The sequence below is a fragment of the Scyliorhinus torazame genome, chromosome 9, assembly GCF_047496885.1.
Source record: "Scyliorhinus torazame isolate Kashiwa2021f chromosome 9, sScyTor2.1, whole genome shotgun sequence".
Classification (NCBI taxonomy): domain Eukaryota; kingdom Metazoa; phylum Chordata; class Chondrichthyes; order Carcharhiniformes; family Scyliorhinidae; genus Scyliorhinus; species Scyliorhinus torazame.
Window position 1 is genome coordinate 101095914 of NC_092715.1, and position 27890 is coordinate 101123803.

General features: G+C 51.9%; 1 protein-coding gene across 1 annotated transcript in view; it reads right to left on the bottom strand.

Annotated features, from left to right (window-relative positions):
* The window catches only part of pcsk1 (proprotein convertase subtilisin/kexin type 1), a 137835-nt gene that overhangs the window by 41044 nt on the left and 68901 nt on the right, over window positions 1-27890 (bottom strand). The window contains exons 6-9 of the mRNA XM_072516324.1: window positions 24827-24915; window positions 20569-20741; window positions 18500-18712; window positions 17161-17261 (exon numbers count right to left, since the gene is read on the bottom strand). Of these exons, the coding sequence (XP_072372425.1) occupies window positions 17161-17261; window positions 18500-18712; window positions 20569-20741; window positions 24827-24915 (576 nt within the window). The remainder of the gene's footprint in view (window positions 1-17160; window positions 17262-18499; window positions 18713-20568; window positions 20742-24826; window positions 24916-27890) is intronic.

Sequence of the window (27890 nt, forward strand, 5' to 3'; positions counted from 1 at the left end):
TGGGAGTGGAGTTTGGAAACTCTCATAGAACAAAGAAGAACAAAGAAAACTTACAGCACAGGAACAGGCCCTTCGTCCCTCCAAGCCTGTGCCGATCCAGATCCTCTATCTAAAACTGTCGCCTATTTTCTAAGGATCTGTATCCCTCTGCTCCCTGCCCATTTATGTATCTGTCTAGATACATCTTAAATGACGCTATCATGCCGGCCACTCCCACCTCCGCCAGCAATGCATTCCAGGCACCCACCACCCTCTGCGTAAAGAACTTTCCACGCCTATCTCCCTTAAACTTTTCCCCTCTGATGCACGATCAATGACCACTAAAACGAGGTTGTAGTACAACTGAAGGCTTTAATAAGCTAGATGTTTTCCCCAGCAGCTCAGGTACAGAATGAGGGCTGCTGGGACGGCACGGGTTCTTATACCTCGCCTATCAGGGCAGAGCTATTATACTCTCTAGCCAATAGCAAGCATATAGGTTCTACCAATGGTACTTCAGCCTCTCTGGTACCATTATACCTATAATACCACATTCACGCCCTGTTAAAAAAAGGTCCGGTGGGGGTGGTGGCCAGCAACTACAAAACATAACAACATGGTATAATTAGTTATGGAGGTACCGTAATACCTCCGTACAGTGTTTAGTAACTATTTACAAGTCTGGTAGCTATGTACATTCGGTGTTTAATATTTACAGATTACCGTTAAAATGAAGCAATCAGTCGATCGGGGGCCCTGGTTGTCCTCTGTGATCGTCGGAGCCTCGGTGGTGACTCCGGTGGAGGCTTGGGCGTCTGTGACTCCGGGAGCGGGGCTTCGATCTCCATGGCAGCTTCGTCACCCCTAGATGGCGCTGGTGGGGAAAATGGCTGACCTGGGGAGGGAGCGCCTGCGGCGGGCGTCGGTGGGTGGGTGGGGGTGGGGGGCCTAGGCAGGGGCGGCGGAAGGACTAATCCTCCTGTAAGGTGCTGCGGTGGAGGGGAGGGTGGGACTGGTGGCTGGAATGTGCGTGGAGTTCCGGCGGGCACCAGGTCCCATAGGGAGACCCTATCTTGTCGGCCGTCGGGGTATGCCACGTAGGCGTACTGGGGGTTAGCATGGAGCAGATGGACCCTCTCGACCAACGGGTCCGACTTGTGCGCCCACACGTGTTTTCGGAGCAGGATGGGTCCGGGAGCTGCCAGCCAGGTCGGGAGCGAGGTCCCGGAGGAAGACTTCCTAGGGAAGCCAAGGAGACGTTCGTGAGGTGTCTGATTGGTGGTTGTACAAAGTAGTGACTGGATGGAGTGGAGGGCATCCGGGAGGACTTCTTGCCAGCGGGAGACTAGGAGTTTCCTGGAGCGTAGGGCCAGTAGGACGGTCTTCCAGACCATTCCATTCTCCCTTTCTACCTGTCCGTCACCCCGAGGGTTGTAACTGGTCATCCTGCTCGAGGCGATGCCCTTGCTGAGCAGGAATTGAAGCAGTTCGTCGCTCATAAAGGAGGACCCCCCATCACAGCAAAGATGCTATGGAGGGCCTTGATGACGGTGGAGGCGGTCATGTCGGGGCAGGGGATGGCGAATGGGAACCGGGAGTACTCGTCAATCACGTTCAGGAAGTGCGTGTTGCGGTCGGTGGCCTTTGAAGTCCATGCTGAGGCGTTCAAAGGGACGGGAAGCCTTTATCATGTGCGCTTTCTCTGGTCGGTAGAAGTGCGGTTTGCACTCCACGCAGATTTGGCAGTCCCTGGTGGCTGTCCTGACCTCCTCGATGGAGTAGGGTAGGTTGCGGCTCTTGACAAAATGGAAAAAGCGAGTGAACCCCGGGTGGCAGAGGTCCTTGTGGAGGGCTCGGAGGCGGTCCACTTGTGCGATGGCACATGTGCCGCGGGACAGGGCATCAGGAGGCTCATTTAGCTTCCCGGGATGATTCAAGATCTCGTAGTTGTAGGTGGGGAGTTTGATCTTCCACCGCAAGATCTTGTCGTTTTTTATCTTGCCCCGCTGTGCATTATCGAACATGAAAGCAACCGACCGTTGGTCAGTGAGGAGAGTGAATCTCCTGCTGGCCAGGTAATGCCTCCAATGTTGCACAGCTTCTACTATGGCCTGGGCCTCTTTTCGACTGAGGAGTGGTGGATTTCGGAAGCATGAAGGGTACGGGAGAAGAAGGCCATGGGTCTGCCGCTTGGTTAAGGGTGGCCGCCAGAGCTATGTCGGACACATCGCTCTCGACCTGGAAGGGGAGGGACTCGTCGATGGTGTGCATCATGGCCTTTGCAATGTCTGCTTTGATGCGGCTGAAGGCCTGGCGGGTCTCTATCGACAGGGGAAAATGGTGGATTGGATCAGGGGACGGGCCTTGTCCGCTTAGTTGGGGACCCACTGGGCGTAGTAGCTAAAAAAACCCGAGGCAGCGCTTCAGCGCCTTAGAGCAGTGAGGGAGGGGGAACCCCATAAGGGGGCGCATGCGTTCAGGGTCGGGGCCTATAACTCCATTTCGCACTACGTAGCCGAGAATGGCTAGACGGTCGGTGCTAAACACGCATTTATCCTTATCGTACGTTAGGTTATGGATCTTTGCGGTCTGGAGAAATTTTCAGAGGTTGGTGCCGTGGTCCTGCTGGTCGTGGCCGCAGATGGTGACATTATCGAGATACGGGAATGTTGCCCGTAAACCGTAGCGGTCAACCATTCGGTCCATCTCGCGCTGGAAGACCGAGACCCCGTTAGTGACACCAAAGGGAACCCTTAAGAAGTGATAGAGCCGCCCGTCTGCCTCGAAGGCAGTGTATTTGCAGTCACTAGTGCGGATGGGGAGCTGGTGGTAGGCGGACTTGAGATCCACCGTGGAGAAGACCTTATAATGCGCGATCCTGTTTACCAGGTCGGATATGCGGGGGAGGGGGTATGCGCCCAGCTGCGTAAACCTGTTGATGGTCTGACTGTAGTCGACGACCATCCTGTGCTTCTCCCCGGTCTTTAGCACCACTACTTGAGCTCTCCAGAGGCTGTTACTGGCTTCAATGACTCCTTCCCTCAGTAGCCTTTGGACCTCTGATCTAATAAAGATCCGGTCCTGGGCACTGTAGCGTCTGCTCCTGGTGGCGACGGGTTTGCAATCCGGGGTGAGATTCGCAAACAGGGAAGGTGGGTCGACCTTAAGGGTCGCGAGGCCGCAGACAGTATGGGGGGGGGGTATAGGGCCGCCGAATTGGAAGGTCAGACTGTGACGGTTACACTGGAAGTCTAAACCCAGGAGTGTAGCCGCGCAGAGGTGGGGAAGGACATAGAGACGGAAATTTTTGAACGCCCTTCCCTGGACTGTGAGGTTTGCTAAACAAAACCCCTTTATCTCCACTGAGTGTGAACCGGAGGCCAGTGAGATTTTTTGATTAACAGGGTGGATGTGGAGGGAACAGCACCTTACCGTGTCAGGGTGTATGAAGCTCTCCGTGCTCCCAGAGTCAATTAGGCAGGACGTCTCGTGCCCGTTGATGAAAACGGTCGTCGTAGCGGTTGAGAGTGTTCGAGCTCGAGATTGATCCAGAGTCACCGAGGCCAATCGCAGTAGTTGAGAATTCTGTTCAGGCAGTGTGTGGTCGGCTGAGCTGGGGTCCTGGGGGCCCATCCAAGATGGCATCTCCCATTTGTCACACATGGCCGGGGCTGCACAAAATGTCGGCGCCCAACCCTCAAGTGTGGCGTCCATGGAACAAGATGGCGGCGCCCGGGGTCCGCACGTGGTCCTGGGATATGGGGGTGGCGGCGACCGCTGGCTACATGGGGCCCGTGGAGAGGTTTGTGGTGGCGGTCCGGATTCGCCGCTGGAGACCATGGCCACCGCTCGGGCCTGACATACCCCCACGAAATGGCCCTTTTTGCTGCATCCCCTGCAGGTGGATGCGCGGGCCGGGCAGCGCTGGCGGGGGTGCTTGGCCTGCCCGCAAAAGTAGCAGCGGGGCCCCTCGGGGTTGGCAGGCCACCTTGCAGCGCAGGCCTGCGGGGGAACGGGGGAAGTCTCTGTATCGGCCGCTGCAGGGTTCCACGCTGCCCAGGGGGCTGCTGTGCGGTCGGGAACGTAGGCGCAGGCGTTCCTGGAGTCCACGACAAGGGAGCCTGCAAGGGCCTGTGCCTCCCTAAGACCCAGGGTGTCTTTCTCTAACAGGCGCTGGCGGATTTGAGATGAAAGCGTACCTGCCACGAAAGCGTCCCTAAGAGTTCCGTGTGTTCGCTCGTCGAAACTTGCGGGCAGCCGCAGCTTCTGCCCAGCACCAGGAGTGCGCGGTAGAATTCCTCCAATGATTCCCCAGGGGTTTGCAGTCATAGAACATAGAAAAATACAGCACAGGACAGGCCCTTCGGCCCACGATGTTGTGCCAAACCTTTGTCCTAGATTAATCATAGAATTTACAGTGCAGAAGGAGGCCACTCGGCCCATCCAGTCTGCACCAGCTCTTGGAAAGAGCACCCCACCCAAGGTCAACTCCTCCACCCAACACTAAGGGCAATTTTAGACACTAAGTATAATTTATCATGGCCAATCCACCTAACCTGCACATCTTTGGACTGTGGGAGGAAACCGGAGCACCCGGAGGAAACCCACGCACACACGGGGAGGATGTGCAGACTCCGCACAGACAGTGACCCAAGCCGGAATCGAACCTGGGACCCTGGAGCTGTGAAGCAAGCAGATGCCGGGCGTAGACCTGGTTTACCGGGCGAATATAGTGTCCTTTTAGCAGCTCGATTGCTGCATCGAAGTCTTCCGCTTCCTCGATGAGGGTGTAGATCTCTGGACTCACCCTTGAGTGCAGGACGTGCAGTTTCTGTTCTCCCGTGGGTGCGTTTTCTGCCGTCTCGAGATACCTTTTAAAACACGCCAGCCAGTGCTTAAAGATTGCCGCTGAGTTTGCCGCGTGGGGGCTAAGTTGCAGACACTCCGTCTTGATTCGGAGCTCCATCCTTTCTTCTTAAATCTAGCTTATTAAATTGATGCACGATCAATGACCACTAAAACGAGGTTGTAGTACAACTGAAGGCTTTAATAAGCTAGATGTTTCCCCCAGCAGCTCAGGTACAGAATAAGGGCTGCTGGGACGGCACGGCTTCTTATACCCCGCCTATCAGGGCGGAGCTATTATACTCTCTAGCCAATAGCAAGCATATAGGTTCTACCAATGGTACTTCAGCCTCTCAGATACCGTAATACCTATACTACCACACACTCTCACCTTGAACTTGTAACCCCTAGTAATTGAGTCCCCCACTCTGGGAAAAAGCTTCTTGCTATCCACCCTATCTACACCTCATGATTTTGTGGCCCTCATGTGATAATCATCTGGGGAAATTCTGAGGAGAAATCCATAGACACTAACCTGCGTTCAGAGCGGATTGTTTGTTTTGATCACAGCCAATCTGTGTGCTTAAAAGGGACTTTCTGTTAATGGAACCATTGTGGCTGAAGATGTACTTTATAATCCATATTAATCTTAAAATATGTATGTAATTTTTAAACTAAGTGGGGTGTAAAAGCATATTGCATCATAATCCAATTTTTTCAATATTTAATAAAAAAATTCTTCTTGTTGTTAAAATGAATTATAGTTCCTGTCCATGTTTTTGAAAAACATTTACGGTTTTTTGTACCAGGGTTCTATTCTAGGATCTTCCCATCCAGTTATAACATCAACTGAAATCGTAACATTGTCTGTGAGATGTTAACTTTGCTGACGTGGCCAGAGTTTGTTGCCCATCCTTAATTGCCCTTGAGTAGGTGGTGGTGAGCCACTCTCATTAACCTCTGCAGTCCATGTGGTGTAAATATCCCCACAGTGCTATTTATAAGGGAGGTCCAGATTTTTGAACCAGTGACAGTGAAGGAAGAGCAATATAGTTCCAAATCAGGATGGTGTGTGACTTGGAGATGGTGCCTTTCCCAAGTACCCGCTGCCCTTACCCTTCTTGGTGGTAGAGATCATGCCGGAATTCTCCTGCCATTGCAATTCACTTTCTCCGCCAGCAGCGTACTGTCGCCCCTGGGATTCCTGGTGGCGTGGGGTGACTTCAATGAAAAATCCCACTGACAAGCAGCGGGAGTAGAGAATCTCGCCACCAGGGCATGGCATGCCACAAGAAACACACGGCTGGGGGACCAGAGAGCCCATAGCTTCAGACGGTGCTGTTAAAGTAGGCTTGGTGAGTTGCTGCAGTACTTCTTGCAGATGGCATACACTGCTGCCACTGTGCTTCAGTTGAGGAAATAAATGTTTAAGTGGTGGATGAGGTGCCAATTAAGCAGGCTGTTTTGCCAAGGATGCTGTCAATCTTCTTGAATGTTGTTGGAGTTGTTTCAAGTTATCTAGGCAAATGGAGAGTAGTTTGACACAGTCCCAACTTGTGTCGTATAGATGGTGGGACAAGCCTTGGATAGTCATCTCAGAATTCCCAGCCTCTGAGCTGCTCTTGTAGCCACATTTATATGGCTGGTTCCAGTTCAGTTTCTGATCAATGCTAACTATATTTAATGGTCTTGTTTTGCTAACCCAGAATAATTACAGAGCCCACTGAGGTAAGGAAAATACTAACTTTATTGAGAAACTTCAAACAGTGGCTTCATCTTGCCATGAGGTCTTCAAGAGTGAGTAAGATCACTTCTAGTGATGATATATAGGGCACCTCATTAGCATATCGCACAGTTAGAATTGACCTCTTATACTACAGTAGCCACCATGGTGTTGATGTCAGATCCAGTGCTGCTACAGCTGTTGTACCTCAAAAGGTTAAAGATAGTAATTACTTGATTCTTCTGTGGTGTGAATGTTACTTGCCGGCTGTCAGCCTGAATCCTATCCAGGTCTTACTGCGTGTTTCAAAATTTCAGGAATCATATTTGCCACTGAACATTGTGGAATCATCAACGAACATATCCTCACTCCTGAGTTTATGATGGAAGAAGGTCATTGATGAAGCAGCTGAAGATAGTTTGGCCGAGGACACTACCCTAAATAACTCTTGCACAGGTGTCCAGGGGCTGAGACAAATGGCCTCCAACAACCGCAATCATCTTCCTTTTTGCTGGGGATGATTCTAAACAGTGGAGCGTTTGCCCCCTGATACCCATTAACTTCATTTTTGTAAGGGTTCATTGATGGGATATTAACTGTAAGACTTGTTTCGGTGAGTATGACTACAGCAGACTATTGATTGAAAGGTCTGCAAGACTTTATTCCCAATTTGGCACAAGTCCCCAGATGTCAGTGAGGAAGACTCTACAGATTCAACTGCACAGGTTGTGCCTTTGTTGTTTCCAGTACCTATACCATGCTGGGATGTGTGTCTTGCTTTAGTACTATTTGACTTTTCAGAAGTAACTGGCTACGGCAATCTAGAGAGTAATTAAGAGTCAACCGTAATGCTGTGGGCCTGGAGTTACATGTAGGCTGATGGATTTCAATTCCTAATGGACATCAAAGAACCAATTGGGTGCTTATGAGAATGCGATAGTTTCATCGTCACCATTACTGAGACTAGATTATTATTCCATATTTTATCAACTACATTTAAATTCACCCATCTGCCATGGATGAGATTTCGGGCGCGATCGAATGGCCATGCTGCACCCAAAAGGCAGCTCATGGCAGCGCAATGTGGCCGATAGAAGCCGGGAGAAACTTCTCCCTGAATCTACCTGGCTTGCAATGGCTCACGAGATATAACGTGATCTCGCGAGACGTTGCCATGTGAATCCCGCCCATTGAGGGCAGGATCACTTTATGGCAAATCTGCATGTTAGAGCGAAACAGCTAGTCTCACTCTAATATGCAGTTTCTCGAGGCACTTAAGGCATTGGGATCTCTTCACTTCACCTTGGAGGCCTCGGGCGAGTGCCGTTCACTACTGGTGTCCACAAACAGAGACCAGATGGACTGGCACTTGTAGGGGTCTAGAAGGATGCTGTCAAGCTGCTTGAGTGTTATTGGAGTTGTATCAAGTTATCCAGGCAAATGGACAGTATTTTGACACAGTCCCAACCTGTGTCATGTAGATGGTGGGACAAGCTTTGGATAGTTATCACAGAATTCCCAGCCTCTGAGCTGCTTTTGTAGCCATATTTATATGGCTGGTTCCAGTCAGTTTCTGATCAAGAAATTGGGTGCCCCCAGATGCATGCCCTTTGGGAAGGGAGGTACCCTGGCACAGCTGGTGCCACCTGGGCAGCTTAGTGCTTATAGCCTGGCATTGCCACCTGGGTGCCAGCCTGGCACTGCCAAGGTGGGACTGGCAGCAGCATTACCAGGTTGGTGGTGTGCATGTTGGATGATTCAGGGACCTCCTCATAGTGAGTTGGGGTTTGGGGGGGTCAGGGGTTGTGACGAGGGCATTCCAATCTCTTGCGACACTGAGCGGAGCTCCTCAGGGCATAAAATAGGGCTGTGAGCAGCAGGGCCCCTATTTAGGGGGTCTCTGGGGGTGGCACCCCCATACTTGGGGGAAACAGGGGACCGAGACAATCCAAACAGCGGCTGCTGATTTGTGATGCTGAGGGGAATGGGGATTGATTTACGAAGCGAGGGGTCTGGCGAGCCGCAAGACCTCGCTATCGGGCCATCCACTCAAAACGGCGGCCCAATACCGGGATTTCCTCAGAATCCCTCGTAATCCGCGCCATATAGATTTATACGGCGGGATTCTCCATTTCGGAGACTAAATATTGATGCCACGCAGAATCTGTGGACTTTTATGACAGAAAACCTGGCACTGCACCTGGACCAATTGCCACATTCCAATGAGAAACGGTGCCGGATTCGTCGGTTTCGCAATTGGCACTCAGAAGGCTGACAAGCTGCAGCCACATATACACGCTCCACTCCCCACACACACCACCCCAGTCAACACGATGGCAGCGTGGAGAGCAGTCCGAGGTTCACAGACGATGAGCTGGAGACCCTGTTAGACGCAGTGGAGGAGTGGCAGATGACCCTGTAACCCGGCCTGGGCAGGAAGCTGCCAGTCGCCACCGTTTGCTGTGCCTGGGCGCAGGTGGCAGAGGCCACGAGTGCTGTGGGCAACATCATCCGGACGGGCCAGCAGTGCCGGAAAAAAATGCGCAACCTCCTCAAGGCGGCCATGGCAAGTAGGTAGCACTGTGCCCCTGGCACCAACCCCGTCCTACACACCAGTAACCCTAACCTCCTCCTACTCGAGGGAAGCTGAACCCCTACCCTGCAGCACACACTGGCCACTGAAGCCATCACGTACCCATCACCTGGGATGCATGCATTGGATTGTCTAACAGTCGTTTTCTGTGTCTCCCTCCCAGGAGAAGGCCGCGTACAACAGCCAGCAGCGGGCAAAGACAGGAGGGGATCACCGGGCCTACGGCCCCTCACTGTGGCAGAGCAGAGGGGCATTGACGTGGTTGGCGGCGAAGCACTGCCCGATCATACCCCTGGTCGCTGCATGGTCATCATTGTAGCGGGTCTCCAGGTCGGCCTGTTGCCTCCGGATAGGTGTCATCTGCAGCAGATAACCCCTGTCAAACAGGAGCCAACCCCCCCAGTCAGGAGGGCACCTCGAACATGTCAGCAATCAGCGGTTATCAGGCACAGATGTGTATGATGCATAGCTGACAATCGCACACGAGCTGCAGGTTCATCGAGTGGGACCCCTTTCAGTTTGTGTACAATGGCCTGTCATCAGCAGGTGCACATAGGGCCAGCAGTGCCGGAACTCCGTTGCCAAGTCATCCTGATGGATCCGGTCCACACTGAAATGGATGTATTGATCCACCTGGGCATTTAGCGCCTCCAGGACAGCATGGAGGCACCTGTGCAGTGGGATCTGTGAGATCCAAGACAGGTCCCCACTCAGTGCCTGGAAGGAACCCGTTGTGTAAAAGTTCAGGACGACCGTCACCGCGATGGCCACCGGGAGCAGATGTCCTCCTCCAAACCCACCCCAGTGCCAGGTATGCCATCATCTGGCAGATATGTCGCACTGTCTCTCTGCTCAGCCGAAGTCTTCGATGGCATGTTTGGTCTGGCAGCTCCTCAAACATCAGGCGGTGTTGGTACACACGAGGCCTCATGAGGCACCTCCTTGGCACCTCCTCCTCCTCGACCTGTTGGGCAGCTGGCTCCCTGACCTGGGCAGCTCCCACCGGTCTGTCTGCTGCACACTGCTGCTGCCCGCTCTGCTGCTGCAGCTACCTCCTCTTCAAGCAACGGCCGCTCGTACAGCCACAGGGCATCTCCCATGGGTGACCAGCAGGAAGGCCACCATTGCTGGTTGTATTCCAATATCCATTGTTTGCAGGGGTGAAAGGTCGACATGTTAACGTGGTGCATACACCCATGCCCAACCAGGTCCACCGGGCTAGATGGTTCCCCCTGTTGGCACTGTGGGCTCTTAAATGAAATGAAATGAAAATCGCTTATTGTCACAAGTAGGCTTCAAATGAAGTTACTGTGAAAAGCCCCTAGTCGCCACATTCCGGCGCCTGTTCGGGGAGGCTGCTACGGGAATCGAACCGTGCTGCTGGCCTGCCTTGGTCTGCTTTAAAAGCCAGCGATTTAGCCCAGTGTGCTAAACCAGCCCCTTCCCCACCATCCCCACACCACTGGCCTCGTCGGTGCCTGGCACTGTGGGGGCCTCTGGCCCTGGCGCTTGTGGTAGTATGTATTGGGGGTCATGTGGGACTGGAAGCCCTAATGTCATTGGCTGACAGATCCCAGGTCCTGGTTGGCCATTGACCTCATACTCCGCCCTGAAGGCGAAGTATAAGAAGCCGGTGCCTTCCCCCGCAGGCCAGTTTACTATCGGGCTGCTGGGGAACAGACACGCTTAATAAAGCCTCATCGACTTCACTCTATTCGTCTCACGGAGTCTTTGTGCGCCACAATTTATTAAGCGTGCCTAAAAAGGACTATGGAGCTCAGGATCATTCCAGAATGCCTGAGGATCAGCCCCCACGCAGTGAATGCGGCAGCAGCCTTCAAACACTGGCAGACTTGCTTTGAGGCCTACATCACATCGACCACAGGCCGAGTCTCAGACGAACAAAAACTGCAGGTCCTGCACTCGAGGGTGAGCACGGAGATTTTCACCCTCATTGAAGACACCCGCGATTTCCAGACGGCGTTCACAGCACTGAGAAGTCGCCCAGTTAACCAAATCTACGCTCGCTACCAGCTCGCGACAAGACGGCAAGCTCCCGGAGAATCGATGGACGAGTTCTACGCCGCGCTGCTGATTTTGGGAAGAGCCTGCAGCTGCCCGTCGGTGAATGCAAACGAACATACGGACATGTTAATGCGCGATGCTTTTGTTGCAGGTATGCAATCCTCCCAAATCCGCCAAAGACTTCTAGAAAAAGAGTCGCTAGGACTCTCAGAGGCATGGGCCCTGGCAGCCTCGCTGGACGTAGCCGCGCATAATACCCGCGCCTACGGCCCCGACCGCGCGGCAGGCCATTGGGCCCCGTACGTACCCGCCGCGGCAAACCCCCTACCCCCCCCCCCCCCCCGGACACCCCACAGGCTTGCGCAGTCCAAACGCCGAGTCGCACCGGGGGCGCCCGCTGTTATTTCTGCGGCCAGGCGAAGCACCCCCGACAACGCTGTCCGGCCCGCGCTGCCATCTGCAAAAGCTGCGGGAAAAAGGGCCACTATGCGGTGGTGTGCCGATCCCGCGTGGTCGCCGCCGTCCCGGGAGAACAGGGAGCCCTACAGGCAGTCTATGCCTCCCAACCCCCCCAGCACGCCATGTGCGACCCGCAGGCGCCGCCATTTTGGGTCCCGACCACCGCGGCCCCGGGAGAACTGGGAGCCCTGCACGCCGCCTACGCTCCCCAACCCCCCTCCCCGCAGTCCATGTACGACCCGCCGCCGGCGCTCCCGATTTGGGTGCCGGCCAACACTCTCCACGGAGAGGAAGGGGTTTTTCGCATACCGAACGCCACCCTCACCCCCGTCCCGCGCCCGACCCGCCGGCGCCACCTACCTTGACCCCGACCACCGCTGTCCCCGGCGAGGGAGCTCCGCACGGTGCCAGCGCTCGCGGCCCCACGACTGACCCGCCGGAGCCACCGACCTGGGCCCTCACCCCCGTCCCGCGCCCCACGCCTGACCCGCCGGCCTGGGCCCCGACCACCGCTGTCCCCGGCGGGGGAGCTCCGCGCGGTGCCAGCGGTCGCGGCCCCACGCCTGACCCGCCGGCGCCGCCGACCTGGGCCCTCACCCCTGTCCCGCGCCCCACGCCTGACCCGCCGGCGCCGCCGACCTGGGCCCTCACCCCTGTCCCGCGCCCCACGCCTGACCCGCCGGCGCCGCCGACCTGGGCCCTCACCCCCGTCCCGCGCCCCACGCCTGACCCGCCGGCGCCGCCGACCTGGGCCCTCACCCCCGTCCCGCGCCCCACGCCTGACCCGCCGGCGCCGGCGCCACCGACCTGGGCCCTCACCCCCGCCCCGCGCCCCACGCCTGACCCGCCGGCAATACAACTTACCTGGACCCCAATCACCTCCGTCCCCGGCGAGGGAGCTCCTCACGGTCCCAGCGCTCGCAGTACTGACCCGCCGGCCTGGGCCCCGACCACCGCTGTCCCCGGCGAGGGAGCTCCGCGCGGTCCTAGCGCCCGCGGCCCTGGGGCTCGCAGTCAAGGAACTCCACGCGGTCCTAGCGCCCGCGGCCCGGGCGCTCGCAAGGCAGGAGCTCCGCGCGGTCCTAGCGCCCCCCAGACCCCCCAGCACTCAATGTGCGACCCGCAGACGCCGCCATTTTGGGTCCCGACCACCACGAGGGGAGGAGGGGCCCCGCCATCTTGGACCGCCCCCGACCTGTACGACGCATGGGGGCCGCCATTTTGTCCACCCCGACGCCACCTTGTGACCCCTCAGCCACGGGCGATGTATGGGGGTGGCCATTTTGTCCATCCCCGACACCATCTTGGACGGCAACAACGGACCCCACCCCACTACTACAACCACGGCTCGCTTCGGTTACACTCGATCAGGCTCGGCCCCGGACTCTCCAGACGACGACGACAACGGTCCTAATTAACGGCCACGAGACGCCATGCCTAGTCGACTCCGGGAGCACGGAAAGTTTTATACATCCCGACACGGTAAGACGCTGTTCCTTAACTACCTTCCCCAGCGCACAAAAGATTTGCCTAGCTGCAGGATCCCACTCCGTACAGATCCAGGGATTCTGCATAGTTACCCTAACGGTACAAGGGAGGGAATTCAAAAACTACAAACTTAACGTCCTTCCCCAACTCTGTGCCCCCACCTTGCTGGGCTTAGATTTTCAATGTAACCTACAGAGCCTTACGTTTAAATTCGGTGGCCCCATACCCCCACTCACTATCTGCGGCCTCGCCACCCTCAAGGTGCAACCCCCGTCCTTGTTTGCGAACCTCACCCCGGATTGCAAACCCGTCGCCACTAGGAGCAGACGGTACAGCGCCCAGGACCGGACCTTCATTCGCTCCGAAGTCCAGCGGCTACTAAAGGAGGGCATAATCCAGGCCAGCAATAGTCCCTGGAGAGCGCAGGTGGTAGTAGTGAAGACAGGGGAGAAACAAAGGATGGTCATTGACTATAGCCAGACCATCAACAGGTACACACAACTAGACGCGTACCCTCTCCCCCGCATATCCGACATGGTCAATCGGATTGCCCAGTATAAAGTCTTCTCCACCGTGGACCTCAAGTCCGCCTACCATCAGCTCCCCATCCGCCCAAGTGACAGCAAGTACACAGCCTTCGAGGCAGACGGGCGGTTATACCATTTCCTACGGGTCCCTTTTGGCGTCACAAACGGCGTCTCGGTCTTCCAACGGGAAATGGACCGAATGGTTGATCAACATGGGTTACGGGCCACGTTCCCGTACCTCGACAATGTAACCATCTGCGGCCACGATCAGCAGGACCACGACGCCAACCTCCAAAAATTCCTCCAGACTGCCAAAGCCTTGAACCTCACGTACAACGAGGACAAGTGCGTTTTTAGCACCGACCGGCTAGCCATTCTGGGCTACATAGTGCGCAATGGGATAATAGGCCCCGACCCCGAACGTATGCGCGCACTCATGGAATTTCCCCTCCCGCACTGCCCAAAAGCCCTGAAACGCAGCCTGGGGTTCTTTTCATACTACGCCCAGTGGGTCCCCCAGTACGCAGACAAGGCCCGCCCCCTAATACAGACCACGACTTTCCCTCTGTTGACAGAGGCTTGCCAGGCTTTCAGCCGCATCAAAGCGGACATCGCAAAGGCCACGATGCGCGCCATCGACGAGTCCCTCCCCTTCCAGGTCGAGAGCGACACCTCTGACGTAGCTCTAGCGGCTACCCTTAACCAAGCGGGCAGACCCGTGGCCTTCTTCTCCCGAACCCTCCGCGCCTCAGAAATCCGCCACTCCTCAGTGGAAAAGGAAGCCCAAGCCATAGTGGAAGCTGTGCGACATTGGAGGCATTACCTAGCCGGTAGGAGATTCACTCTCCTCACTGACCAACGGTCGGTAGCCTTCATGTTCGATAATGCACAGCGGGGCAAGATCAAGAACGACAAGATCTTGCGGTGGAGGATCGAACTCTCCACCTTCAACTATGAAATCTTGTACCGGCCCGGAAAGCTGAACGAGCCGTCTGATGCCCTATCCCGCGGGACATGTGCCAACGCACAAATTGACCGCCTCCAAGCCCTCCACGAGGACCTCTGCCACCCGGGGGTCACTCGGTTTTACCACTTCATCAAGTCCCGCAATCTCCCATACTCCTTAGAGGAGGTCCGTACAGTCACAAGAGACTGCCACATCTGCGCAGAATGCAAGCCGCATTTTTTCAGGCCAGATGGCGCGCACCTGATTAAGGCTTCCCGTCCCTTTGAACGCCTCAGTCTCGATTTCAAAGGGCCCCTCCCCTCCACCGACCGCAACGCGTATTTCCTTAATGTAGTGGACGAATACTCCCGCTTCCCTTTTGCCATTCCCTGCTCGGACATGACCGCGGCCACAGTCATTAAAGCCCTGAACAGCATCTTCACGCTGTTCGGTTACCCCGCATACGTCCACAGCGACTGGGGGTCCTCTTTCATGAGTGACGAGCTGCCCCAGTTCCTGCTCAGCAAGGGCATAGCTTCAAGCAGGACGACCAGCTACAACCCCCGGGGGAACGGGCAAGTAGAAAGGGAGAACGGCACGGTCTGGAAGGCCGTCCTACTGGCCCTACGGTCCAGGGATCTCCCAGTTTCACGGTGGCAGGAGGTCCTCCCGGACGCTCTCCATTCCATCCGGTCGTTATTATGTACGAGCACTAATCAAACGCCTCACGAGCGTCTCCTTGTCTTCCCTAGGAGGTCCTCCTCTGGAACGTCGCTGCCGACCTGGCTGGCGGCCCCAGGACCCATCCTGCTCCGAAAGCACGTGCGGGCACATAAGGCGGACCCGTTGGTCGAAAGGGTTCACCTCCTCCACGCAAACCCCCAGTACGCCTACGTGGAGTACCCCGACGGCCGACAGGACACGGTCTCCCTGCGGGATCTGGCGCCCGCCGGCACCACGCACACCCCCCCGGCACCATCAACCCAACCGCCCCCTTCCTGCCACCGCCGCACCCCGCGACCGCCCCCTTCCCAGGAGGATCAGTCCCCCTCCCCTTTGCACCGACAGCTGAAACCGTGCGGCTCCCGGAGGCGACAACGCTGGTACAAGCACCACCACCACCGCCGGGGCCGAGGCGATCGACACGGACGACCAGACCGCCCGACCGACTTGTGGCGTCGATGTAAAACAAAGATGGACTGTCCAATGAACATTTTGTTTTTCCTATATCCGCTGTAAATAGTTGTAACAGGACGATACTGTCCAATACTGTACTACCATGTAACTGTTCTATCCTCCCAGGACCAGTACTGTAAACCCTTACCACCATACGAAGCATCACCCCGCCGGGTTCATTTTTGACAAGGGGTGAATGTGGTAGTATGTATTGGGGGTCACGTGGGACTGGAAGCCCTAATGTCATTGGCTGACAGATCCCGGGTCCTGGTTGGCCGTTGACCTCATACTCCGCCCTGAAGGCGAAGTATAAGAAGCCGGTGCCTTCCCCCGCAGGCCAGTTTACTATCGGGCTGCTGGGGAACAGACACGCTTAATAAAGCCTCATCGACTTCACTCTATTCGTCTCACGGAGTCTTTGTGCGCCACAGCGCTCTTCTCTCATGCCAGGGGCACTGTTGGCTGGCACTGCCCTTGCTGGAACTACTGTGGGTATTGCCCTGGGTGGGCCGCTAGTGGGCGGTGGTCGGGTGAGGGAAGATGGCGGGGGTTGGTGTGGCAGAGGGTGGGAGCGTGGGTGGGCAGGTATAGGCACCCATACAGTCGGCGTCACTCTGCAGAACCAATGGCCAAGGTGGGTGGTCAGTGGCTGGGCAGCAAAATGGCCACCTTAATGGCGGTCCCTGCCTGGACCCAGTTCCGGGGTCACCCCAGCCACTCGGAATGTTCCCCCTCCCCCGGTGATGTCAGGGCCCCCCCCACCCCAGCCAGAATGGCAGTGTCTGCCCCAGCAGCCCGCAGTCGCTCCTCTCCGGATCCTACCTCCTCTCTCTCTTCCTCATTAGCCACCACCCGGGAACTCGGCCCATCGGAGGAGGAGAATCGCTGACCCCGGAGAATACCGGGTCAGGCCCGCTAATGACATGCAAACGGTGTTTACTGTACCTGCGTTCCGGTATGCACTGACGCCGCTGTCGAGTTGATGAAGAATCGCGATTTGGCGTCAAATCGGCGCCCGCTGCGTTTTTGGCACCAGAACAGATTCTCCGCCCAATTGCCTTTCCCGATTTCGGCATCCACCAACAGAGAATCTCCCAAACTGAGAATTTCAGCCATTGTTCTAGTCAGCGAATTGCTGGTTGCTTAACCAGTTCAGCTTTGCCTAACAACTGATAATTTCTGTGAAGCCTTTATCCACAAAAAAATAAAGAAATTCTGTCTCACGTACCTACTTTCAAAGATTTGAATACATTTTTCATACAGCTGTTCAATGGATCAAATATGCGCCATATCACATGTTTTGTTGGAACCACCCTTCATAATATTAAATGCAGCTTTTAAAATATGCCAAGCAAATTAAGTTTTCCATTTCAAAGTAATTATTCTACTCGTGACGTACTTTTCTTCGAGAGCAAGGGCAATAATTCCTGCGGCCAACGGTGCTGATGCTGAGGTGCCAGTGTGAGTCTCAGTGCAGTCGTTGTGAAGATCAGCACTTGTCTGAAAAATGAAAAGAAACAAGATCATTAATATTGCTTTGTATGTTATGTCGTAACATGTTACTAATTCATGCTGCAAAATAATTTTAAGGTATGTATATGCTGGAATATGTTAACAAATTTATAAAACTTGAATGGCCAGTAAATTCCAAATCACATATTGTTGTTTTCAAAGATGCATTATTATTTATTTTTATATTGTTTATCAGGGACTGAGGCTTGAGCTCCAGAAGGAAAAAACAGTAAAAACTAGGAAGTAAGAATACTGCTCTGAACTGTTGAGAAACATTTGTTATGTGGTGATCTGTAACCCATGGATCATGTTATCAGCTCCCATTAATGCATTTAGATGATATTATTACATTTCAATTCACTCTTAAATCGCTTAACCTTAATTTCTGAGCGTACCTATTTAATTTCTCTTTTTTAAAAAGCTTTTTATAATCTTAGATGCCAATGTGAGAAATTGAAACATTTCCGATGTCAAGCCCCCAATTGATGGCATCAAACACGCCCAATTTCAGGTTCAACTTGGTCAAGTGGGTAACTTTGGAAAGGTATTTTTTTAATGCAAGCCAACTTTGTCCATAGAATCCCTTTTGGCCCATCGAGTCTGCACTGACCCTCCAAAAGAGCATTCTACCTAGGCCCACTCCCCTGCCCTATCCCCGTTACCCCGTACATTGATCAAGGCCAATCCACCTAATCAGGGAGAGGCAAGAAGGTGGCGGGGTCCCCATCCCGCTTTCTTCTGCCTGATCAACCCCCCCCCCCACCCCCCCCCCCCACCCCCCCCCCCACCCCCCCCCCCCCCACTGTCACGCCTAAATCTCTGAACATGTCTCAGGGACCTGGTGGGTGGTACTACTAATAATAATAATAAAATAGTAATAGTAATCAATTATCGTCACAAGTAGGCTTCAATGAAGTTACTGTGAAAAGCCCCTAGTCGTCACAATCCGGCGTCTGTTCGGGGAGGCCGGTACGGGAATTGAACCCCCGCTGCTGGCATTGTTCTGCATTACAAGCCAGATGTTTAGCCCACTGTATTAAACCAGCCCCTCTAAAATCTGCCCTTAATAATCTTAAGCTTAATGATGATACATGAGAATTGTCATACTGTAAATTCCAGACGTCAGACCAATTCCAGAGTGAATCAGATGAGTGGTTCTAGCCTTATGTATATATAGATTTACTTCAATCCGAATGAGCAGCAGGCCTCCTGTAGCAGATACTTACAATTCTTTGATCTGTGTAGTCTCCACTGCTGTAAGCTGTGGCCAGGGTTGAAGAACATTTTTCAGCATACCATGGAGACAGCCCTTGCTGCGATGCACTGCTTATAGATACTGTATAGATGCTATCTGTATACCCATCACAGTCACAGTTATCGCCTTGACGACCACCATTCCCAGATGCCCAGACAAAAACAGACCCTTTTCCTCCTCGACCCTGAAAATATATAATTTTAGAATGAATCTCATTAGAAAGAAGCTCATGATAGCATTGAACCAGAGTAACTAATCATGGAATGGGCCATTTAGTCCATCATCTCTCTATTTCTTTTCACCACATTAATCAGAATACCCTGGTGCCTGGTTCCCCCGAATAGCTTTACATCTTACTTTACTCAAATATATATCCAATTTTCCCTTGAAAAATTCAAGGCAATTGGTAGAAGAATCTCCACCACAACCTTTCCCTCTGACAAAGCATTCCATGCTCAACAATCGTCTGTGGGAAGAATTTTCATTCCACTTTTACCAGCTAAACCAACCCAGGATTTTACAATAGCCCTTTTCGGGTCTCCTTGTCTTGATGGCTGAACAATCTGATCACAATTGCTTCAATTCTCAATTCCCAGACTGTATTAAAATCACATCCAACATTTATTCAACCTCTGCTGTCCCACTTTAAATCTAGTTATTGCAATTGGCAATTTTCTCTTTAACTCAGAACACTTTGTTTATTCTTCCTTAAATTCTTCTGAACAATACCTTGGTTTCTGTTCTCATAACTTCAGGTGACTTAAACATTCTTTCTGCCCCAATTCCCTGGTTATCCGAATTGTGGGTGGGATTCTCTCTGTCCGGGGTCAGGCCGGAGAATCGCCACGACCGGCGCAAATCGCGCCACGCCGCCCCAGCTCTGGGGCGCGATTCCCCGCAGAGCGGAGAATCCGCGCCATTGGCGCCGCCGATTCTCAGCCCGGAAAGGGCCGAGCAGCCGTAACAAAAATCCCAAGTCCCACCGGTGCCGTTCCAACCTGCTCCTAGCCGGCGGGACCTCAGCCTGGAAGGGTCTAGGGACTGTGCTGAGGGTGGGGGGGGGTCCGACCCCAGGGGGGCCTCCGTTGTGGCCTGGCCCACGATCAGGCCCATCGATTGGCGGACCAGCCTCTCGGGCTGGGGCCTCCTTTCTTATGCGCCGACCCCTTTAGCCCTACGCTATTTGGCGTTGGGGCCGGCGCAGAGAACGGAGTCACTGCGCATGCGTGCGTTGGCACCGGTGCCACTGTGCATGCGCGGACCCTGCGCGCCCAGGTGATGCCGGGATCAACAGCTGGAGCAGCGTGGGTCGCTCCAGTGCAGTGCTGGCCCCCTGTAGGGGTCAGAATTGCCGATCCTGTGGCCATGTTGACACCGGCGGGAAACGCGACTGCGTTTCTGACGGCGTCAACAATCAGCCTCAGGATCAGAGAATCCCACCCTGGATCTTGTCCTGTCCAGCTTCTCCTGGCAAAATTGAAAGCTGTTCACTCCCATTGTCCGGTCTCCAACTGTTCTGGCTTCCAGTTAAAACTAAGCACAAAGGAAAGTCCTTCCCTCTAGAAAGTGGCCTGCTGTTGCTAAGCAGCAACTTGCATCTATTTACTCTTCATGCCGTAACACTCTCGAAACACAATTGGAGCTGAACCAACGCCCACACAAACAAACACCTTTGTCCAGCATGAATCTAACTATAAGTTTTACCCTTCCAGGCACGGAAACACTAAAATAAACCCATGAACACTATACCTTATTTCTAATGTTTACCAATACAAATTTAAATCCCTTAAAAATACCTTTATTTTCAAAATCTCCTCAGAATCCTTCAATAGGTTCTCTCCTTCATCCATGAGTGTTCCTCTTTCTTGAAATTTTAAAAAACGTTTTATTTGTTTATTAAAGACTTTAAAATCCCGAGTCAAGTGATGTGTTATGCTAGCTGCATTAATAAGTGTGATATAACTTACTCCTGTCTTGTGTGAACAATCAGACCTGCAGAAAGGTTTTTGGAGCAAATGTTTAATGATCTATGGTGCTTACCTTCTGGATGCCATATTCAAATGCTTTTTGTGCCAGTCGGCCAGGACCTTCCACAGTCTTTCCATCATCATTCGGACCCCAACTTGCACTATAAATATCCACATGTTGTGGGTTGAACCCGATTGAAGTGGCTTCAATTGCATCTGTTACAATGCCATCCAGCATTCTGATGCCTACGGGAAAGTGCAGACTTCAAAATTAGTGAACTAGTGACATTAATCTGAAAGTTAGCTTTAAGTAAAATACTTAGTTTGGGTGGAACATTGACCAACAATCAACTGCAGATAAGACATGGACTAGGGGGCAGAATAATCAAGCAATATTCAACGTATAAGAGTTTCAAATTATATCAACATCATCAGATAAACTTCTGTTCTACTCAACATGTTTTAACAGTTTATACTTCATGTTTAAGCGGCATCACAGAGTTTTGAAACTTCAACATGCTGTGTTATAGTGTGGTAATCATACATTTGTGTCCAGAATGCCAAACATGGTAAGTTCTTGTTCTCAGCATTATGACAGTAGGTGTTTGGCTTCATGGAAGGAGGAAAGTTGGAGAGCTAGTCACTCTGGACACTGCCAACTGATTCACTGCAATCAACTTAATGAAAAAGGCCTGGGAGCAGATCACCTGTCTGAGGTTTTATTCAGGGCATAGTGCATGACATGGGGATGATTAAAATAAGAGGATAGTGGAGTAGAAAGAGCAGAAAATAACTTACAAATTTTCCAGTAAAGTACTTATAAATCTGGAAATTACTCAGCAAAGTTCACGTACAAATGTATGTCATGTTTATCATCTTAAGCACTTTGAGATGTTTTACTCAAATGATTAATGCCTTTTATTAAAATACCCAAAAAAATAATTATTTATACTACTACAAATGCAAGACTATTAGAAGATGGTTATATTTTAAACTGACTCCTTTAATTCAAGCTAAAGTGGAGTAGTGGGGTATGTGACCTCCTACAGGATCTGCTCGAAGTCTGCAGCAGAGGGCTGATGAGGATGGAACTCATGTTCGAGGAAACAAGGATTATAAAGAGTTAAAAACCACAGAATCACCAGAGGATACCTTGCAATAGGAATTCCATTGTTTATGTTCAAAGGATTGAGATAAAAGATTTTGTTTACAAGGTCATTGGATGATTTACCTTGGTGAAGCAGCCAGAAGAGATCCTATTGGAGCCAAGAGAAGCTTTGGACTTAATCATAAGATGACAGAATGGATGTTATGGAGTACCATGGACTCTGCCCCCTGGCTAAAATGCCAGGAAGGGGCTACCCATGGCAATGATGGCTGCCCTGCAGCCATTTAAAACTTGGTGCAGTGTTATTTGGCTTAAGGTTAGAATTCCACCCCCTGGTGGTGGGGTGGGGTGGAGGAGTTGGGTTGCCAGAAGATGTTCCTATGGTAGTCTGGGTATTCCAGGTAACTGTGCGAGAGGTGTCTAATGGTGGTCAGATGTCCTGATCACAAGTGGGAGTTGATGGGAATCCGATGATAGTTTGAACCGATAGGATGGTAATTAAAGGGTCAGATGGTGGACATGGGGTCAGACAATGGTTGAGCAGTCAGATCATGTGATGATTTGGGTGAATATTTGTTGGCTAGTTTGTTGATCCTTGAGGAAACTCTCTTGCTGCCCTTGGCCCACAAGCAGTGTTGTAAATTCACTTTATGTGATTCAGTCTCTCTTGCCACATTAAAGCTGATGAATTTCCTGAGGCCAGGGAAACCCATTCGACACGAGTTAAAAATAGAATTGCCTTTAAATTGAAGGTATGAAACCTCAGCATGATATTTAAATGACCAACTGATATAAATAGTTTACAGAGATATTGCAAAGTTATGTGAGTGGGCAGAAAATTGGCAAATGGAATTCAATGTAGGACAATGTGAGATTATGTATTTTGAAAGAAAAAATGAGAATGCATCTTATTATTTAAATGGAGGGAGGCTGCAGAAAGCTCTGGCACAAAGGGATTTGGGGTTCTTGTTCATGAAACCCATAAAAGGTAGCATTTAGGTGCAGAAGGTAATAGGGAAGGCAAATAGAATGCTGGCTTTTATTTCAAGGTGGCTGGTGTACAAAAGTAGAGGTGTTGCTGCAATTATAAAATGCCACATTTAATAATATTAATCTTTATTATAGTAGGCTTACATTAACACTGCAAATGTCTAAATTACCTAACAGCACGTCTTTCGGGACTTGTGGGAGGAAACCGGAGCGCCCGAAGGAAACCCACGCAGACACAGGGAGAATGTGCAGACTCCACACAGACAGTGACCCAAGCTGGAATCAAACCTGGGACCCTGGAGCTGTGAAGCAACTGTGCTATCATGCCGCTCAGGTAATACAGTTCTGGTCCCCTTATTTAAGCAAAGATATATTATCATTAGAGGCAGTCGAGAGGAGGTTTACTTGGATGATCCTGGGTTTGGAGGGACAGCCATATGAGGAAAGATTAAACAGGCTGAGTCTGTACTCTTTGGAATTCAGAAGTATGAAAGGCGATATGATTGAGACATAGAGCACGATTTAACTAAATGGGAAGAAGTCCCATAGTGAGCGCATTTAGCCGTGTGTTTCCTGGCGCTCGCAGTACTGAGAAATGCGCCTTTATTTAATGTGCCCTCAGTTAGATAGAGGCCTCAGCGGGGAACCCACTGCCGAGGCCACACCTGCCCCCATTTTCTGCACTGAGAAGCTCTGCTCGCCGGAAATCCTCGGTGTAGTGAGAGATCGGGACGGCAATTTTAAATGGCGTCCCGATCTCTGAAGCCCTGACGCAACCCCAGACCCTCCCCAAGCCCCCACTCACTGCCCAGAGGGCATGCACATGGGGACCTCCGATCCCCTGGGAGACCCCCACGAATGCCATTCTGTCTGTCCCCGTTTGTGGAGACCAATACTGACCGGCGGTCACCCGAGGTCTCCAAGATGAAGTGGATAGATCCAATGCCACGGGTGAATTAGTTCAAGACTGTTCGCTTCCTGTTGCAGATTTCTTGCATTTTAACCTTAAACATGATCCCATTTCATCAGCTCATGATATCAACATCTTGGGGGGTTATCATTGAGCAGAAACTGAACTGAACTAGCCATATAAATACTGTTGCTACAAGAGCAAGTCAGAGGCTAGGAATCCTGCAGTGCGTAACTCATCTCCTGATTTCCCAAAGCCTGTCCACCATCTACAAGACACAAGTCAGGATTAAGATGGAATACTCCCCATTTGCCTGGGTGAGTGAAGCTCCAACAACACTCAAGAAGCTTAACACCATCCAGGACAAAGCAACCCGCTTGATTGGCACCCCATCCACAAATATTCATTCCTCCCACCACTAATGAACTGTAGCAGCAGTGTTTACCATCTACAAGTTGAACTCACCCAGGCTCTTTAGGCAGCACCTTCCAAACCCATGATCACCACCATATGAGGAATAAATGCAGTAAACATATGAGAACACCATCACCCGGAGGTTCCCCTCCAAGCCACTCACCATCCTGACCTGGAAATATATCACCGTTTCTTCACTGTCACTGGGTCAAAATCCTGGAACTCCCTCACTAGCATGTACACACATCGTACGGACTACAGCAGTTCAAGAAAGCAGCTCACCACCACCTTTTGAGAGCAATTAGGGATGGGCAATAAATGATGGCCTAGCCAATGAAACCCACATCCTTTGAATGATTAGAAACAAGTTAAAATTCAACCAAGAGCTTCAAAGTGGAAATTAAATAAAGAAATAAAAAAATTGCATTTATAAAATGCCTTTCATGTTCTTTAGACATCCCAAAGCTCTCCACAGCCAAATAATAATTTTGAAGTATCATCACTGTTTTAAGGTCAGGAAGCGCAGCAGCTAATTTGCCTTATGGGAAAGTCTCACACACAGCAATAAATGAAACAACCAGTTAATTGGTTTAGATGCTGTTGATTAATTAATTTGCTCTTTCAGGGCCGGGGAATCCTTTGTTTCAGTCAAACAAAAGAATAGCAACTAAATATTACCCAATTTGATCTCAAAGAAACCCCTATTAATAACAAAGCCATTCTAAAACCAACCTACTTCTGAAAAAGCTTGTATAGTCAGTAAGGGGATAAAGTGATGAGTTCATTTTAGCTGAGTGGGCAAGAAAAGACAAATCTATATTTTCCACCATTTTAGTATATTATACAGTACACATCTCTCCCATATTCACACTGTTGAATTGGAAATGCTCATGTTCATCCATCTTGTACCTCCAACTTTTGAATTGTAAGCCACTCCAACTCCACATTTCTTGTTATTTGCTTGCATCGCAATTTCCCCAGCACACCTGGTACCATGCCTAAAAAAATAAGGAAACAGGTTAGAACTTGTCAAATCCAGAGGAGAAATTATGGCCTAGCTCTTTTGCAAGCTGTGAATAAACGATTTATAGTTCAAAATAGACTCTGGTATGATACTATTTGGGCACACATTTACATTATGGTTAACATTGAAAAATAAAACAACACATTTGATTGTGATCCAGCATAATCAAACCTTATAATGTCAGTATTATTCTGGTAAAAGTATGTGTACTTTGTAGCTGGCATACAGTTGGTAAGAACTCCCAGGGCATTTTCTGATTGGCAAGAAACAGCCTCCTAAAATAAAACATTGTTTAGTATTCAGCTGTCCAACTGAAAACGCGTGTTTACACCACTGCAGATTAACTCCTGGAGAGGACATGTAAATATGACTATCATGAGAAGACTTTCCAAAGCCCCTTGGGCGGGATTCTCCATTCGGCGGCAGAGTGTCCACACTGTCGGAAACGCCGTCGCGTTTCACGATGGCGTGAACGAGCCGCAGGGAATACTGATTCTGGCCCTGACGGGGCCAGAATGGCTCTGGAGTGGATCATGCCACTCCAGCCTCCCATCCCGGCATGAACTGTGCACCGCGGGATCCGCGCATGCGCAGTGACGCCGGCGCCAACCCACGCAAGCGCGGTGGCCTCCCTCAACGCACTGGCCCCGACGCAATATGGCGCGGGAGTTCAGGGGCCGGCGCGGAAGAAAATAGGCTCGGGGAGCAAGACGCCAGCCCACCGATCGGTGGGACCCGATCGCGGGGCATCGCTTGCCGGCGTCGGGGCAGCGTGTCCCGGTTGCGGGGATTCTCCGGCCTGGCCCCGGGCTGGGAGAATCCCACCCCTTATCTTTGAACATATTTCAATTCTGAGAACAGACAATAGTATATGCTGCTGTCCACAGTTCCTAATTGATGAGAGATTCACAATATAGACATTAAGCAAGTGTCACTTAAAATAAATATGTACCAGCAGCTGTAACCTTCACATTGTGGCAACGTTTGTACACAGGATATGAGAAATAATGAAACAAGGAAAGTCTGCTCTTTCCATGGAGGAGACTGGAAAAGGAATGAGGGGCGGGATTCTCCCCGCCGGGTCGGAGAATCGCTGGGGGGCGGCGTGAATCCCGCCCCCGCCGGCAGCTGAAATCCCCAGCACCGCAAATTCGGCGGGGGTGGGAATCGCGCCGCGCCGGTCGGCGGGCCACCCCCGGCGATTCTCCGGCCCGCGATGGGCTGAAGTCCCGGTGCTGTCATGCCAGTCCCGCCGGCGTGAATCAAACCACCTCCCTTCCCGGCGGGACTGGCGTCGCGGGCGGGCTCCGCGGTCCTGGGGGGGGGGGGGCGCGGGGCGATCTGGCCCAGGGGGTGCCCCCATGGTGGTCTCGCCCGCGATCGGGGCCCACCGATCGGGGGGCGGTCCTGTGCCGTGGGGGCACTCTTTTCCTTCGGCCTCGGCCATTGCCTCCGCGATGGCCGATGCGGAAGTGACCACCCCCCCTGCGCATGCGCGGGGATGATGTCAGCAGCCGCCAACGCTCCTGCGCATGCACGGCCTTCCGCCGACCGGCGAGGTACCTTCAGCCCCGGCTGGCGGGGTGCCAAAGGTCTTTCCCGCCAGCCGGCGGTGCGCCAGCCACTCCGGCGCGGGGCTAGCCCCTCAAGGTGAGGGCTTGGCCCCTAAAGGTGCGGACAAATCCGCATCTTTGGGGCGGCCCGACGCTGGAGTGGTTCCCGCCACTCCATCCCACCGGGACCACCTGCCCCGCCGGGTAGGGGAGAATCCTGGCCGAGATGTCTCTGTTTGTGTTATTTGGCTCTGGTGTACTGGAGAAGCTTTCCAGCACCCATTTCTTAAATGTTTATTTAGTTATTCTCTGATCAACTCAACTCTTCCAGTGTTGTGTGATAGATTATAATTCCACCTCAACATGTCTCTGAATCTGCAATTTTTCTCTGAATCTGCAATTATTCTCTGAATTCACAATCATTCTCTGAATCTGCAATTATTCTCTGAATCTGCAATCATTCTCTGAATCTGTAATCATTCTGTGAATCTGCAATCTTTCGCTAAACCTGCATTTATTCTCTGAATCTGCAATCATTCTCTGAATCTGCAATCATTCTCTGAATCTGCAATCATTCTCTGAATCTGCAATTATTCTCCAAATATGCAATAATTCTCGGAATCGGCAGTCCTTTCCAGAATCTGCAATCATTCTCAAAATCTGCAATAATTTTCTGAAATGACAATCAATTACCCCTCCTCATAGAGGTAAATACAATGAGGTGACCCACGGGAATTGCACTGGTGAAGTCCCTGAAATGGTTTGGAGTCCTTGGTCCTCATGGCAAATGGAATGTTGGGCGTGATCAATTGGTCTTGTTGTACCCGATTCGGTGACACGACGAGGCCGACGCTCAGAACACCTCACGAGATCTAACAAGATCTTGCGTGATGTCACGATCTGGATCTCTCCCTTACTGGGAGAAATCCGGATCAACACATTTAAATGAGCTATTCGGCTCATTTAATACGTCCACACAAACATGGTCCAGACGTAACAGAACCTGAGGGGGCCTCCCAAGCCATTGGAGGTCGGGCTCTGGGCAGGGTGGTACCCAGGCACTCCTTCTGGTACTTGGGCACTTTGGCACTGCCAACCTGGCACCTCAGCAATACCACCCAGGCACCCTTGCACCAACCTTTGTGATCGGGCAGTTGATACAAAAGACTGAGAACACAGACTAACAGGTTCAAAACCAGATTTTTCCCTGTTGTTACCAGACTCCTGAATGACCCTCTTATGGACTGAACTGATCTCTTCGCACATCTTCTCTACTGAGTAGTGCTACACTCTATGCTTCATCCAATGCCTGTGTCTGTATACTCACATTGTATATTCATGTATGTCCTATGTTTTTTTTCATGTATGGAACGACTTGTCTGGATTGTACACAGAA